Below are 17,291 nucleotides of genomic sequence, written 5' to 3'. Positions count from 1 at the left end.
ATTGGGATCTTTCTGCCCCTCTCCTCCCTCCCCTTGTCCCAGAATTCAGAACTGTTTGTTTACTCAACTCTCTGCTGCCTTTTACCTTGTCCTCTGATTAAAAAAAAAAATTGGAGAGGAAAAGTAAATGTAGTCAGTTATTTCAGATTCATATAATTGAGTAAAATAAACAACATTCTTCTGTGCCACTCTGTTAAATACATGGAAAATTATATTTGTGCGTGGGGGGGAGTGGGTGGTAATGTGAAAATCATGACTATTGATTGAGCTTGGCTGTAGTGGCCAAATATCCAAAACCACCAGAACTGTTTCAACTGGCGATCAGTCCTGGTGGTGTTACGGGTGCTAACTAAAGAGAATTTTGTTCCTGTATTAAACCTTTGGATCTCTGGTCATCTCAAGGAACTTAAGCCCGTCTCTTCTGTTCCTACTGCTTCAGCTTCATTCAAAAGCAACTTCAGAGGTTAACCCTCAGTTACTCTTCTTTAGTACCAACTGCTTCTCAGTTGATCAATACGGGGACAGATCTGTTTCCAGCAACATATTGGGATGAGGAACTTCAGATCCAGATATAGGCCATTTGGGAGGGATGAGAGATATAAGACAGGGTCCTGAAAAATGGGCAGGAAAGAAAAATAACAAAGAAAGGAGAACTCAGAAGACGGCAACAAGAGGATACAGACGGAAGGAGCAAGAAATAAGGTAGGACTTGGAAACTGGGTGTGGGATTAAGGGAAAATGAAGCACCAAAGAGGAACGGAGGACATTATTAAAAATAAGGAGCTATCAAAGAAAAAATGGCAATGTGGCAGAGGGAAAACTCTACACACTGAATAGGAAGGTCGGTAACTATACGGAAAGCCTGGGTGGGGGGATTTGTATCGCATCATGTATTTAAACTAAAAATCTTAGCCTTCCTTCTAGCTCTGTAATGCTTAATCCTACAAAAGATGAATGTTGTATTATCCTGTCTAATAAAGTGTGATCAGAGTGGGAGAAAGAAAAGCTGTCACACTATACTGTGACATGATAGCTAGAAATAATAGCAATAAAAGAGGAATTAAATTAACTGGGAGGATATGGGGAAATGTTAGTAGTGAATATCACTGATAAAGCATTAGATAGCATGATTTATAAAACAGTGTCCTATTAAGAAGCTATTTTTCAGATTTGCAGTACCAATTAATTCTTCCATGTTTCCTTTCCCTTTTCCTTTAATTATTAAAATCTTTTTAATAAGAAAATTTAGTTATTTCAGCAGGAGTCGTTTCTCTCCCCGTATAGGAGTGGCTCTTACATACAATATTAATGATATGTTTTCAAAGATATTTCAGCTGGCTATTAAGGTCTCAGGGTTCTCTTTTATTAACCCAGCATTTTTTTTTTTCTCTGAAGGACTTAACTGATCTTTTGCATTCATATTTGCTGTTTCCCTTTAATAAAGATTTTAAGCTGTGCCCTTTCCATGGAACCCTTTAAGAACTATATTTGCAAATCCGTATCTCAGCTTTGAGTTTCATAATCTTAAATGTGACATATATTAGATTTCCCAGTGTACTTTCATAATAGTGTTTTTTCAGTTGTCTTTATGGTCCATCACAAGTTTTAATGCAAAAAACCCCTACATTTCTGAAATCTATTATGTTTGAGTTCTAGTAGTGCATTATAAAGTGAGGAATAAACAGGCCTTCCTTTCTGCTTCCCCTGTTACCATCTTTTCAATATGTGCAGCCCAACTAGCAAGTAGATATAGACTAGCTTTATTTATTCCTTCATCCCTAGCTTACAGATTGATAAACTTTTGTTGTAAAGTAAAGGAGACCCTTTAATATCCTTTTGGATATTTTGATAACTGAAGCTTGGTTCAAGGAAGCTTGGTGTTCTCCTCCAAATCCTGGAGGAGGAAGGTGCTCACTCCGTTTACTTTTGTTTCATATATATGTTTACAAGGAATTCCAACACTTCAGTGGAAGCATCCCTATTGTATAATGTCTATCCATGCAGCTTTTATCCTCCGTACTGCACAGTTTTTACTTTCTAAAAATTCACTTACGCTTTATCATCTTGTCAGATTTCCGTTATGCTGGCTGAGCACACTGTCTCATTTACTGTCACTTCTAATTAGTCCTAAATTTCAACAATCCTCATTTTCCCGCACATCATTTTTCGTCCAAAATTTTCTAAATCTTCTGTTGCAGAACAGCTCTGGTCTTTGTATGCTGCCATATGGTAGATGGGCATGCAAGACATTTTATCAGTGTCTTGCTGTAGTTACTGTCTTTTTGCTTTAATGCATACTGACCCAAATGTTTTCTGAAATAGTTCCTAACATTGACTGGATGAAGGATTTATGTTAGTGGACATAATAATATTTGTTGTTTCTCCTTTGTATCAGTCAAACCATTCTCTGGTTAATTTTGAGTATTTTCATATGTTCACAGGTGTTGGTGTGTTAAACAATTTATTGTATGCGGTAGGTGGTCATGATGGTCCTTTGGTAAGAAAAAGTGTTGAAGTGTTTGATCCTGTCGCCAGTACGTGGAAGCAGGTTGCAGACATGAACATGTGCAGAAGGAATGCAGGTATACGCAACAATTACTTTAAAATAGTGGTAATATCATTTGGTGTAAAGGGCATCTTCCTGGATTTCTGCTGCTTTCATGATGTCGCAGAATAGAAAACATGCTTTTATGGGGTGAACAAGCCAATTGCTAACTTTCATATTGGTTTCCTGTCTTTTTTTAGGTGTTTGTGCTGTAAATGGTCTCTTGTATGTAGTTGGAGGAGATGATGGTTCCTGTAATTTATCAACAGTGGAATATTATAATCCAACAACTGATAAATGGACAGTTGTGTCATCTTGTATGAGTACAGGAAGGAGCTATGCAGGTAATGTGTATAGATTTTTTTTTTTTTTTTTAAACAGACTTTTTGCAGTGTAACAGCTAGGATAAGAAATTTGACAAAGCATGCGAACAAAGTCCTGTCTAAGTTAAATCTAAGATACTAGAATGGGTATGAAGAATCTGATGGTACATTTTGAATGATGAATTCAAACAATTATTCACTACAAGGAAAAAAATGGTATTAAACTGTACTCAAGAGGGATTTAGCACGTAAGCGGTGAGTCAGAAAGATGATTCTGGTATGACCAGTCCTTTTTTTAACGAGAGATCTGCGTCTCAATCTGCAGGGGTCCAATTCTGTAGTTCTTTGGGACTTGATATTTAGAAAACAAGAGCTGTTTCAGGAATCTTTTCCTTCAATAATTGCAGTTTTTCAAATGAGTTAAGTGAATGTTAAAGATATATTTCACTGATAACAAAATTAAAGTAAACTTGAGTAATGGCAAATTTTTTCAAGTCACAGAAACTTTCAGAACTTCACACTGATTCAGACAACTTTCTGTCAGAGAGAAATTAGGGAAAATATGAACACTGATGCTGGTGCAGTTTTTTGATGTTATGCTAGTTGCAAGGTATTTATATTAAAACTTTATTTTCATATTCTTAAATTTTTTTTAAATACTACCTAAAGATTTATGCCTTTTTTCCCCTCACTCTAGGTGTTACAGTTATTGACAAACCATTATGATCAGTAAAAGGACTTTCAACTTGATAATGCACTAGAAGCAGTCTTCAACAAGTGTGTTTGAAGTGACTGAGTATGTAAGCACTTCTCTACTTGTAGCTGCACCTTGAGTCACAGTGGAAGATGTGACTGTCTACAATTACAGATGACAGATGATGAAGATTACTCTAGGTAGAAGCAATGCGTAGGATTATTCTGGAGTTGAGCAGAAGCTGATTGAATTTTTGAAGTCTAGTGGACCTTTTTTTTATTGCAAGGTCTTCAAAAAAAAAAAAAAGCCACTTTCATAAGGACCGACTTATGTCAGTCATGACTGAGAAACGGATTGTCAGTGAAGAATGGTGTGTATTCTGGTGAAAGTAAATTTTTGTCTTATTTTTTCCAGAGACTAATAAATATATTATAAAAGAAATGAACCGTCAGTCTTCATAGTAGGTATTGAATCCCACATCAGTAATTCAAGCTGGCATGGGGTAAATTTGTTTCCTTTTATAAAACTTTTGTTACATAACTATACTATGTGCATATGTTTGTGTGAGCAGAAGTTGCTTTCTATTGAAATTCTTCAAAACCTGATTTTACTATTTATAATTTAGCACAGTACTTTGAATATGTCGGTACTATGTTGTAAAACAGAGTTGTATTTTTTGATATGTAACAATGCTTAACACTACTAATTCCCACTGAAGGAGATCAGAGATGGTATAACACTTCTTGAACAGGTGTAATTTCAAGATCTTTTTAATAAAAATGTTGTCTGTACTTACGATTTTTTTTTCTGTTCAATTTTGGTCACATTTAGATGTTACTTCTTTCTTACCTTTTTATCCAAAAGGTGATTTGGCATGAAAATAACTGAAAATTTATAATGAATGTATGAAATTGCATTGAACTTGCATGGTACTAAGGCCTATTTATGCGTGTAACCTTAGCTTCTATTAGCTAATATCTGAATATACTGTATGTGGCCATGCTTATAAAGCAGCTCATTTTTATTCGTTCTTGGATGGCCTCCTTTTAACATGACCAAAGTTATTGTCATATTTGAGACATTTTCTTCAAATAAAAGTTTGTATATTGTTTCCTAATGCCAACAAGTCGCTTAAAACTTGTGTTTCTCAATACAAGTCTCAAACAAAATAATCTTGACATCAGTAAAGAGGGGTTTTTTGGGGGGGGGGGCGGGGAGCTGGTGTTCTAAAGATCTGAATGCAAGCAACTTGAAAACAATTATTAAGTTTTAGGAACTGGTCATGTAAATATCACTGGTTTGCTGCAGGTCTGTTTCTGAAAGCTTTGGTTTTCAATAAGTTAAGGTAGTGGCCACCTCTAAGTTCCAGTGAAACTATTTGAGCTGTGAAATTAGTACACCAGTTGAGTAACATAATTTTTTTGGCAGATGCTGAAATTAAATGGATGATTGCATTTTTTACTGCTAATATTGTACAACGCATTGTGGGTTGAGGTAGTGGGTTTCACTAGAAACCTTTTATTTGAATTGTATTTGTAGAATTTTACCTGGATGATACCAAACTCAATGAATGGGGTTCCGGTCCATTGCTACCCTGCCATACCCTTGTATTTCAGTCCTTTTATTCACTTAAGCAAGGACGCCTGTGTGTAGGCACACGGACACCACCCGTCCCAGTCCCCCGCAGCCGCAGGCAGCGCGCTAACGGCCCAGGCTGTGCGCACGAACGCGAGTGCCGCTCCTCCCTCAAAAAAGAGCAGACGGGTCAGACCGCAGCCCCACCGTGCCGTCCCGCTCTTCTAGAAGAGCCAACGCCGCTTCTAAACGAAGCGTCAGGACCAGCGCGGATGGAGGTAACGGGCAGGGGGGGGCTCCCCTCGGGAACGATCGTTCCCCTCGTCCCGGCCGCCCCCGCCGCCGCGCTCTGACTCCCCTCCTCCTCCTGCGATTGTATTTCTCGACAGCTTCTGCAGCCGGTCACGCGTGGGCCGGCCGTGTGGAGACAGGCGGCGGCCCCGCCCTCGGTCCCCGGTGAGCACCAACGCCCAACGGCCCCGGGGCGACCGAAGGGCGGCATCCGCGCCCGCCTCACCCCGCCCCGCCCGCCTCTGCCCACCTGAGGTACCGGTCTCCGCCTCATCACGTCTTTGACGTCACCCGGCCTCCCTCCCGCCTCATTGGCCGCGCGCCGAGGTCTCACTATCCTCACTCCACCCCTTCAGCCAATCGGTGCGCGGGACCCGCAGCTCTGTCCCGTCCCTCCTCACGCCTGACTCTCCGCCGCTGCCGCCAGCCAGCCAATGGGCGCCGCGCCGGGGGTTGCGGCGCGGCCAATGGGAGGGCGCACTTGAAGAGCCGGCGGTTGTTGTTCCCGCGACGGGCGCTGCCGCTGCCGGTGCTTCCGCTGCGGCGCGAGGGGCCGCCGCTGTCACCCAGGTGAGGGGGCGCGCGGGCCCCGCCGCCTGGGGAGGCCGAGGGCGGGGGAAGGCGGGCGGGCGGGCGGGCGGTCGGTCGCGGCCTGGCCCGGGGGTGCCCGTGCCGTTGCCGGGGTGCGGGCGGCTGGCCGGCCGGCCGGCCGGCTGTGCGGCTCCTCCCGGTGGCATCCCTGTACCGCGCGGCGCGGCGCTGCGCCACCCCGGGCCGCTCCGCGCGGAGGGCCGGCTGTGCGCGGGTGCCGCCGGCCGGGCGTCTCCTCGGGCATTCCCCTCGTCGCCGTCGTCGTCCCACGCGTGGGCGGCGTGTGGCAGGGTCTCTCCGCTTCCTCGCAGGGTCCTCGCACGGGCTGGACGGGACGGACGAGCCTGATCCGGGCGCAGCCTGGCCTCTGGTCCCTCGGCTAGCCGGCTGCTTTTTCGGGAGGGTAAGTAGCCTTGCGTGCCCGTCGGTTCAGGAGCTCGGGTTGTGAGCTTCCTTGGCATCTGCTATGATGTGTTCGCCATTAATAAAATGGTATCTGCTGTGATGTATTTGCTGATAATAAGAAATGGTAGCATCGTGGTGCTGTTGCTAAGAAAGAAAAATGGTAACTATGTTGTTGGAGAGCGAGCTTTGTGTGTTATTTATGTTGAACTTAATCTAAGTGTGTAAACTGAGGACTAACCAATGTCCTCTGGCCTGCGAATTGCACACGCATTTTAGAGTGGAAGATGCACCTGTTAGAGGGGGTCCAGAGGAGGGCCACGAAAATGATCAGAGAGCATTTTCTGATCCAGAGGCACATCGCCTATGGAGAGAGGCTGAGAGAGTTGGGGTGGTTCAGCCTGGAGAAGAAAAGGCTCCAGGAACACCTTACTGCAGCCTTTCGGTATATAAAGGGGACTTATAAGAAAGATGGAGTAAGACTTTTTGCCAAGGCCTGTAGCGACAAGATGAGGGGCAGCGGTTTTAAACTGAAAAAGGGTAGGTTTAGATTGAGCACAAGGATGATGTTTTTTACGATGAGTGGTGAAACACTGGAAGAGGTTGCCCAGAGAAGTTGTGGATCCCCCATCATTGGAGGTGTTCAAGGTAAGGTTGGATGGGGCTTTGAGCAACCTGATCTAGAGAAAAATGTCCCTGCCCATCCCAAGGGGGTTGGACTAGATGACCTTTAAAGGTCCCTTCCAACCCAAAACAACAAGCAGCCTACTCAGTGGAAACGGCAGAAGTTCAGGGCACCCATGGAAACGCTGCCTCTACGCTTTTGGGAGCTGTGATGAAAACTCCATTACTTATGGAAAGGTGGATTGCCTCAAGCCAGCTGCAGTCTAAAGGCAGTCTCCTGTGTTGATGTAGTTTGCATGGATTCTGGCTCACAGCTATGAGAAGAATGAGGCTGGATAATCAAGAGATCACGGTTAATTTAATTTCTAAATCTAGTTTGAACCTTTCTGTGCTCTTTTAGTACAGAATACAATTATCCTGCAAAAAACTTGAAATAAAATTAGGTAATAATATTTCTTTATCCTTTTGCTCCCTTGACTGAATCTCAAAACTTGAGAGCTGATTGCTTCTCAAATTGATTTGCCTCTCAAACCAATCTTAAGCTTTTTTCTTTTACGCTATTCTGTAGAAAGAGAATCTGTCTTTCCTTTCTCTTCCTTGTTTTTACTTTAAAACTAGGTAACAACTAAGTTAGGTAATGGTTTTTTTTCCTGAAGATTAACGGCTGTCTATTCGTTTTTTCTCAAAATTTGCAGGTTACTTATAGACAACTGTAGAAGAACTGTAATTGTGATGTTTTATGTTTGAACCATGGCAATGAACGACAGCATTAATATCTTGAACTCTGCTTATCTGGCGGTGGAATATATAGACTCTTTCTTGCCTGACAATCCCCTGCAGCAACCATTTAAAAATGCCTGGAATTACATGCTGGATAACTACACAAAGTTCCAGATTGCAACTTGGGGATCACTTATAGTTCATGAAGTTTCATACTTCTTGCTGTGTGTACCTGGATTTGTCTTTCAGTTTATACCGTACATGCAAAAGTATAAAATTCAGCAGGTAAGACAAAGTTGTGAACTACACACTTCCTGATTTGTCTTGAACACATGAAGTAGAACATATAACTGCAGTATCCTAGTTTCCAATTTATATGACCCCGTTTCCTCTGTCACTCAGACATCCTGGAAGTGACAGAGCAAAATTACAATGTGTGTAAGGAGAGAAAGAGAAGTGGATTTCGGGGAAGGAAAGGAGTTTTGTCTGAGGGAGGGTATCCTTTTCACCATGGCGGTATAGAGAGAAAAGGGTGTGTCAATCTTTATGTTAGCAAAGTTGTATATATAGTTTATATATCAGCAGGGGAAGGTGTAATAGAATCATAACATCTGGTGGTAGAGTTGTGTCTTAGTATTATAAAAGAATTACATGGTGTACTTATTTAATAGCAAGTGTCTCTTTCAAAGTACCTCTGTGCCCACTCTCTTGAAAGGATTTTGAAGTATTTTAACAATGGAGAAAGCCTGGGATGGACTGCACACTCCTAATTGGTAGTAAAGGCAATCCAGTATCTAAAGATGATTGTTTTCCCCCAGTTCATTGTAATATGAATTGGAAATTAATGATTACCAGCTTCTGAAATTACTACAGTAATTGGTAAAATGTCTGCCTGCAAAAACTGGATGTTTTCAAGGCAAGCTTCACAAGCTTATATCTTCAGCTTCTCTTTGTATTATTTTAGCTATGGAAATGCATTCTGTGGTGTGAAGAAGAAAAGCAAACTTGTGTTAAACTGTTGAATATGAAACGTTCCTGCTAATTACAAACACTGAAATAACAAGAATAGTTCGGGGCCACTGGCAAAGACAACTTCTGTTAAGAGAGGCTTACTTTACATTTTATAGAAAGCTAGCTTAGAAAAACAAGAGTTTTTGATGAAACTGAATCCAATCCCATGTAATTTGTATTGCCTGAGTTAGTTTGTATTGTTGGAGGACCTGCTATCTGTCTTCCAAGGTGAAATGAAACTGCCTCCAAAGTAATTTTTGCAGCACTTCAGTTACGTGCAATACAAATATGTAACATGACCGATTCTTTTTGCTTCTTCTTAGGATAAACCAGAAACATGGGAAAAACAGTGGAAGTGTTTCAAAACACTCCTCTTCAATCACTTTTTCATTCAGCTTCCTCTGATTTGTGGCACCTATTATTTCACAGAGTATTTTAACATCCCGTATGAGTGGGAAGAGATGCCTAGATGGTAGGTAGATTTTTTTCTCATATGTTGATGCTGAGTTACATAGAGTTGGAGGCAGAATATTTAACAAATAGTGTCGTCAACTCTAATACATAATTATTTTTTGGCGATGTAAACTGTGTTTGTTAATCTTGCTTCTGTTAATACTTAACTGCTATAAGAGCTAATTAGAGCTTCCTAGATTTTTTTTAAATGACCCCAAATTGTTTTGATACTCAGAAGAAGGGGGATTAGGAGGGAGTTTATGGAAGTGAAGCAACATTTATGATGGCATGGGTTAAATATTGGACTTTCTGGGGTTTTTTATCCAAAATTTTTTTATTCCTCGTAAGTGTTTCTTCCCTCCACCTTGTTTTATATCATAGCAGCAGTGTGTTCCTCAAGGGAGAGAATGTACCACCTGCTTCACGTTCTCCTTTTTTTGCACTAAACTGGTATACTTTTAAACAAAGCTGAATTAGTTATAAATGCTGCCTCCTCCCCCAAACCCCACCACCCGCCCCGATAGCGGTTCTTTACAATAGAAGGTCATCTTTCTTGGAAAGCTATTTTCTGTCTGGTTTAGATAGCTGATGTAGCTCTATATTTTTGTGTCTAGGTCTTACACAGTCTATGGGTGTTCTCTATAGACTGCACGTGTAACATTGAAATGACAGCTTGTTACACTGCGTGCTAAATCACTTCAGCATATCAACAGATGAACTGATAAGCACAATAGCCCTTGTACCTGGTAATTAATATTTTTAGTATGTTAAAAAGCTAGTGTCAATGCACTGTTATTCAGTCAGTAATAGGCATAAACATTTCCCACCCTTACTAGCATATAAACTATTTTCTCTTTCAAGATTGTGTGTCTGCTAGTATATTCTATAACTAATAGCTCTTTTGTTTTTTGAAGGTATGTTCTCGTCGCCCAGTGTTTTGGATGTGCAGTGATTGAGGATGCCTGGCACTATTTCCTGCATAGATTGCTGCATCACAAGAGAATATACAAGTATATCCATAAGGTTCACCATGAGTTTGTTGTATGTATTCCTTGATTTTTTTTTAATAGTTTTTAGTGTATGTGGTTTCATACAACGTATTTAAATGTCTTATTTGAAAGACTTAAGAATTTTGCATCCCTCTGACAGTGGGATAGATGTCGTTTCTTGAGCTCTTTGTCAAGAACAGTCATCCATTTTGTTTCTGAAAACACCTCCTGTAATTTTATTTCATTTAATGGGAATGAAATATCGCACTGCTAAAGTTTGATCATATCTGTTGAGCTAGGTGAAGCAGACTTTTAAAAGTGTATTTATAGGTCTCATTGTTAGGGGAGGGGAAACGGTAGGTTTCTGGTTTTGGTTATTCGTCAGCTCACCACCCAGGGCGTTATCCAGAGCGTACTAATCCCAGAACACAACCCAGACAGGCGCCTCCTGCACAGCCTGGGTGTGTGCATCATATGTGCAGCATACTTGATTCAGGGAAGGATTATAGCTTTGGATATGGGCCTCTGGAAGCAGTATAGCCAGTTGTGTGATACTGCACCAAGGGCACAGTGCAGTACAGAGATATTTTGGGTGGTTCCTCATTTAGCGGTGTTGGAGCTGACATTGAGCACAAGGTGAGGAGCCATGCTTGACTGGAGGTGGCACTGTTCTGAGCCAGGTAGTGTCCCACAGTGCTTACACCTTATAGTTAATATAGCTGTGTTTAGATGGCACTGTCTGTGGATCATAGAAGTCAGTGCTACTGTGTTTGGGTACTGCTGTGTTTCAGTGTGTAACCTATACTGTGCCTAAGGTAAACTGCAAGCTACTGGGTCGGGGGTGGTTTATACAGGCTGCCAATAATAGAGAAGCTTGGTATTGATTGATGCATGGATACATACGTACATCTGCAGCAGCAGCTGCTGTTTTCCTCTTGCTCTTGGCAGCCCCTCAGGTCTCTAGCAGGAGCAGATTCTGGCCATTATTCTTGAGAGTGGTTAGCAGTTCACACAGAATTGATCTGTAGGCTAATGGCTGTTTCACTAAAAACTTTCCCTGATAGTAAAAGGTGATGATTTTAAAATCGCCCTTAAGCTAAAGTGGACTTTATTTTTTTCTGATAATAAAACTTATAACCTTCAGCATTAGGTTAAAATTTTTTAAACTGTTCTCTTTGTATGGTGTTCTACTTTTGAAAACTCTCTATGGAATGTCTTTTTTGGTAAACCAAATGTAGGAATGACTGGTGGGGGTGTGTGTGTATATAAAGGAAAGAAAATGTTTTATTTCAATCTCAAAATAACATTTGAACGGTACAAATTTATTTTAAAAAATCGTCAAAGATGAGGGTTTGTTTTGGGTTTTTTTTTTTAAATAAATTTCTAAGTGAATCCTGATTCTGAGAATATTTTGGCTTCCTTCTTTCTTCTGCTTCCAAGACTGGATGTATAGCAAAGCTGATAGGAGCTTGCCAAACACTTTAATATTCCTGAAATAACGCTTTGGCCTGGGGTAATGGTAAGCCTAAATAAAAGTTTTCAACTTTTCAACTAGTAGTGAAGTGTTTGGAATCACTAATGGAATGATAATCCTTATGACCTTGGAATACTGTTTTCTGTTTTTCCCAACGAGGAGCTGAACACCTGTGTTAAGGCCCTTGCTCAATCACACCATTTTCTTTACCCACAACATCATTCCGTTTGTCCTGTTGTAGTCTTGTGGGGTAATGGGAAGGGGAGAGTACCACAAAAAGGTGATTCTGATTTGGGGGCATATAAAATTGAAAATGGTGACTTTTCCTGTCTGTTATCTCTTTCTAGTCTCCATTTGGAATGCAAGCAGAATATGCACATCCTCTGGAAACACTTATCCTTGGAACCGGCTTTTTTATTGGAATTGTTGTTTTCTGTAACCATGTGATTCTTCTGTGGGCATGGGTGATATGTCGCTTGATGGAAACCATTGACGTACACAGGTGAAATCCTCATTGCTTTTTAATAATTGCTTTTTCTCTTCTCCCTAAGACTGTCTCAAACTTACCTGTCTCTTTCACTGAGATTTACTGTTTGTTTTGCACTGAAATGTTTTTACATGTCTTACGAAGAATGACACAACCTGAACAGTTATCACTGTTTTCTGTTTTGAGGTAGCATTAATAGCAAATCTTGCTGATTAGAAGAGTGTAGACTATCCGCTAGAGCATCTCAAGGAGAGTTTCAGAAGCTAGGTGCCTCATTAGGATGTCTGGCTGTTGATATTTGGTGTACAAGTGATCTTATGCATATTAGAACACCAAATATCAATTACAAAAAGCAATATTCCAGCCAAGAGTTCTTTCCGATTAATACTTTGTCAGACAGTTTTCCTGGACAGGAGAAACTTCAGGCTATACAACCACTGACTGTCTTTAATATAAATACATAAATTGCTTTTATTTGTTTGTTTATTTATTTATTTATTGTAGATACAAAGGACAAGACTTCTTGTCTCTGTAGTAAAACTGACTTCTTTCAAATTTGGCTCCAAAATGCTAGGGCAAATCCCAGTAGGATTAGTTGGGTTCATCTGCAAATGAATGAGCTTTTCTTTCCTGTGTTCACGAGGAAGGGGACAGTAAGAGTTCATTTTTTAAATGCTAGTATTACACTTGACCTTGTATCTGTAAATATATTATGAAGCATATAGTGTCTTACTGTAAGCTGAGTGTCAGGTGCTTTAGTGGAACATGAGCTACTAATGAACTCATCATACAGGTCGTTGCTGGTTTAGTTATATATTGCTTGTAGACTGAGAAATATGTGTTGTGACATATCATAAAGTAATTGACGCAAAATATGAATCTCATTTGATAATTATCATTTTAGTTTGTTGTCCACATGAGGTGTTTATAACAAATTACCTTGCGCTCTCCCCACTAGGTGGTGGTAAGATGCTTTCCAGTACTACTAAGCAAAAGAGTTGAAAGCCCTATAAAGCAAATTGTTCTGGTTTTAATATTACTTTAATCATTTATTTTGAATTTTAAACATTTGAAGAACTTGCAGTAAACTGAAAATAAGAGTAGAAATACTACAATTGTAGTTGATTTGAGATGCTGTTTGATGAGCAGCTGAGTTGATGTTCATAGCTTGTCACTAAAAGATAGTGTTATTTCTTGTTCTTCCTTCTTAACGTCACTCTTGAGTCAGTTAAAGCTGCTAAGCCAGCAGGAAGTCACCACTGTGATTTTTTAGGTGACTTGCTTAAATTTTTTTGTATTGCCTAGTAAACTGGGCTGAAAAGGTCAGCAAGTGCCAAAGCCATTGTGGGATAGTTTACAGAAGCATTTGGCTAGGATAGGAGGGATCTTGTTTTCCTATTAAGCCAGTATTACAGTGATTACCTCAGGGCCTTGTAATACCAAAAAATCTTTTTATTTTATAAAAATGACAAGTTAGTGTATATATTTTGTGGTTTATGCCTGGGAAAAATCCTTATGATAGTTGGTTTTGGGTTTTTTTTTTTTTTGCCTCCCCTATAGTGGCTATGATGTTCCACTGAACCCTCTTCATTTGGTGCCTTTCTACGCTGGGGCCCGTTTTCATGATTTCCATCACATGAACTTTATCGGCAATTACGCTTCAACCTTCACGTGGTGGGACAGAATCTTTGGTACAGACTCTCAATTCATTGCCTATAAAGAAAAAGAGAAGAAGCAACAACTCATAACGAAGAAGAAGGCTAACTAAATTTCCAGTGTAAAAATTCTGTTGCTAATACTGGTAGTCAACTTTTGCTTTTCTGTAAAGCAAAATAGTGATTGGGTGTTAAGAATAAATCTTGTTCCTTGGCTACTAAGTGGTAGGGAAAAACAGCTAATTACACTGCAGTATCTTCCTAATGGGAATGCTTTCTATTTTATATGTAAGTACTGCATATATTTTAACTACAGATTTAAAGATGATGCAAAAAAACTGAGACGACTTGTGTCTATCCTTTTTTTTATTTTTTTTTTTGGGGGGGGAGGAATAATTCAAATTTATCTTTAATGTTGCCCACTTTGGATCCAGGTAGAATTGTATATGTACACTGAAATTGGAGTTAGTTTTTTTAAATATATATTCATAAATTTGTAATATCAAATAGCAGAACATATTAACTAGTATCAGCACTGTATTATTTAAATATTGGGTAAAAGTTGCTTAAAACCAAAACATCTGTTAATAGGAAGCTTGGACAGGCCTTTTGCACACTGGATAATGCGAACTGTTAATAACAGAATACCTGGCTAAACATGAGTTAGCAGAGACATTCCTGATCTAGATTTATTATGTTATTTTAGATTACAGGTAAAAAGAATAGAAGTTTTTATTTGAAGAAACTGGTTTTTTGCTGCTCTTTTGAAGTTGGTCTGTCAGTGTACTTAGCATTTACATTACATTCTTCTCTATGTGTTGTAATTTGCTGAACTGACTTGTTGCTGTATTTGCACTTGTGACTGATGAAATAAATGTGGTTTGGTTTGATGTGTGTATTATACCTTTCATATGTTTTTTTAATACAAAGCTGTGATAAAAAACATGTAGGATATAGCGTCTTACTCTGTTCATCTCTTTAATGAAGAAGCATTATTTCTGTTGGTATGGTCTACAACAGTTCCATCTGTTAAACTACTTACAGAGACAGCAGTAAGAAATGGAAACAGAGAACATCTTGTAAATTCTGCTGGCTTGTGTTTTGAAGGACGTGGATACATAGCTACTCAGTATAGCAACAACTTTTGGGCATTCTCAAGTTAAGCTACAGCTTTCACAAACTAGAATCTCAAAATCTGCTACTTGGGTTGTACTAGTAATAGAAGCAGTAGTCTAATATTGTTGAATCTACTCTAAATATTTGTCTGTTGCACAGAAAAGAACTGTGGAAGTATTTAAGAAGGGCTTAAACCCTTATAAAGATCTTGCACTTTGTATTTTAATGTCAGCTGCTCTTCAGACTTCAAATACCACTTCATCTACCCTGTAAGTCCTTTAGAGATGCTTACAGTGTTTTGCTTACTCAAGACCACCTGAATTTTCATGCTGCTTCACATGCAGTCTGGTGTAATACTCAAAACGGGCACTCCTGTGCAAGTGCAGATGAGATCAGGCTTCTAACAAAAAAACAAGGCATTACGGACATTCAGAGTAATTCAAATACTACTTGAGATGTGGGAGTGGTTCAGATTCCTCTTCTGCATGTGTTTTGTAGAAGCTTCTCTATTTGTATCCCCATTGAAATTCAGTGTTCTTCCCTTTAAAAGGAAGTAAAAATACTTGACTGTGGCAGGTGAATGGAAGCTGAAATCCCTGTACTGTTCAGTTTTTAGTGGGGACTGGTACTTGACTTCCTGAATCCATATGCACTGCCAGCCTGAACTCTCCATGGTGGAAGTGACCTCTTTAATCAGATTTCAAAGATGGTCATTATCCTCTTTGCTTTGGCAACTCCCACTCTCATCCTGCAGCTGCAGCTATACTTAGCTTTATTTTACTGAACCCCTAGCCTAAAAATACAAGGAGCTTTCAGTGCTTCAGATTTTCCCTGTATACATGATTCTATTCACTGGTTCTCAGCCTGCTGGCTTGTACCTATACATACACTTGCAAAATTGTATGCAACTGTGAGCCAGTTCCTTAATACTCCAGTAAAGGTATTTGTAAAAGCTTGGTGTCTCCTCAGCTGTCAGAGAGCTCAATGGGAGCACTAAAAGCTTGATACTATGGCTTACAAAGTTACAATGTATATTCCATTCTTCAAGAGGTTTTGAAAATAAGGAATGTAATTTTAACACACTACTTATGCCATCTTTTTAGGTAGTGTGCATGGGTTTTTTTTTCTTCTTTGTTCATGACTTCAGTCCATATTTTTCTGACACCCATTGCTATTTCAGTTTTTTGGGTTATTTTATGTACATCCTTAGTGTACAACGTGATTACAGCATTGCTTTTGATCCTCTTTCTTCAACAAATCCCTAGAGAATTATGCAAGCTGTGCTTTATAAATTTATTTTTTGCTGAAAAAATGTGCCCACTGGACCTCTCGACACAGAAGCTTACATTTGAAAACCACAGGCTTGTTTTGCTGCAGGACTCAGATACACCTGCATTTTACCACAACCTTTTTGAATGCAGAACCTTGTATTTATTTACTGAACGTGATGCTGGCTAGTAAATGACCTACCTCATTACTATGTATCTTTTATGCATCTCAAGAACTGTGTTAGGCAGTTACATTTTTGGGGTTTTAGGCCTTTGTTAAATAGGACTTCACTGATTTTTTTTTTTTTCACATATTTAGTGAGAGAGACTATAGAGTATGTGTAGTTCTGAAAACTAAGGTTTTTGTGGAATAGGAAAAAATGAGAGCAACACACGGGTAACAGTTTTTGGCTCTTCACAAGGCGCAACAAAGCCTTAAACAATCTGTTGTCCTTTATCCTCTTTAGCAAGGAGACAGATTTAACTCTTAAAAGTGGTAGAATAGGGGAATAAGTGCGGGAACATTTTCCACAACTTAATCTTTTCCTGAAAGTCCAGTTTAGTTTAAGTAAGGCTTATCTGTGGGAAATAACAGCTTGTACTGTCCCTTAGGATATGACAATAATTGCGATGAATCAATTTCTTGGGTTTTGTGTCAAAAAAACATGGGAACTTGAAAAGTATAATAAACTGTTAAGATTAGGATTGCGAAGTAATCAGCTGCTTTTGGCTGCTGGTGTGGAATACTGAATAAGGAGGTTTCTATTACACTACAGCACAGCTTGCCAGAAAATATTAAAAATGATTGATACTATGATTATATTTGTAGATTATATGGCTTTATTTTCCTCACTGAGTTTATAATAAATGACTGCTAAGTGTTTTAAGATCATGTTAAAGAAAAGTGTGATATATTTCTAAATTTTTAACATTCATTTTTATTGAACAATGATATTATTGAAACCTACTTTATGGCTAGAGATAGTTATTGCTAACTACAGTGTCTGGTTCATTGCCTCCAAATCTCCATCCCGTTACTGCTGCCTCTCTCTCTCTGTCAGCTGCAGCCTTCT

At 39.6% G+C, this 17,291-nt stretch overlaps 2 protein-coding genes across 2 annotated transcripts in view; both read left to right on the top strand.

Annotated features, from left to right (window-relative positions):
* Positions 1-4,358, top strand: part of KLHL2 (kelch like family member 2) — a 59,982-nt gene extending 55,624 nt beyond the window's left edge. The window contains exons 13-15 of the mRNA XM_050895651.1: positions 2,442-2,582; positions 2,746-2,889; positions 3,566-4,358. Coding sequence (XP_050751608.1) covers positions 2,442-2,582; positions 2,746-2,889; positions 3,566-3,594 — 314 coding nt within the window. The 3' untranslated portion in view covers positions 3,595-4,358. The remainder of the gene's footprint in view (positions 1-2,441; positions 2,583-2,745; positions 2,890-3,565) is intronic.
* A 1,586-nt stretch (positions 4,359-5,944) lies between these two features.
* Positions 5,945-14,176, top strand: MSMO1 (methylsterol monooxygenase 1). Its single transcript, XM_050896019.1, has 7 exons — positions 5,945-5,998; positions 6,331-6,422; positions 7,741-8,050; positions 9,100-9,248; positions 10,144-10,270; positions 12,040-12,194; positions 13,740-14,176. The coding sequence occupies exons 3-7, from the start codon at positions 7,796-7,798 to the stop codon at positions 13,945-13,947; spliced, it is 894 nt and encodes a 297-aa protein (XP_050751976.1). The 5' UTR covers positions 5,945-5,998; positions 6,331-6,422; positions 7,741-7,795; the 3' UTR covers positions 13,948-14,176.
* Positions 14,177-17,291: the final 3,115 nt, after the last annotated feature.

The sequence above is a fragment of the Gymnogyps californianus genome, chromosome 4, assembly GCF_018139145.2.
Source record: "Gymnogyps californianus isolate 813 chromosome 4, ASM1813914v2, whole genome shotgun sequence".
Taxonomy (NCBI): Eukaryota; Metazoa; Chordata; class Aves; order Accipitriformes; family Cathartidae; genus Gymnogyps; species Gymnogyps californianus.
The sequence above is the reverse complement of the archived record's forward strand: the minus strand, read 5'-3'. Positions and strand labels throughout refer to the sequence as shown.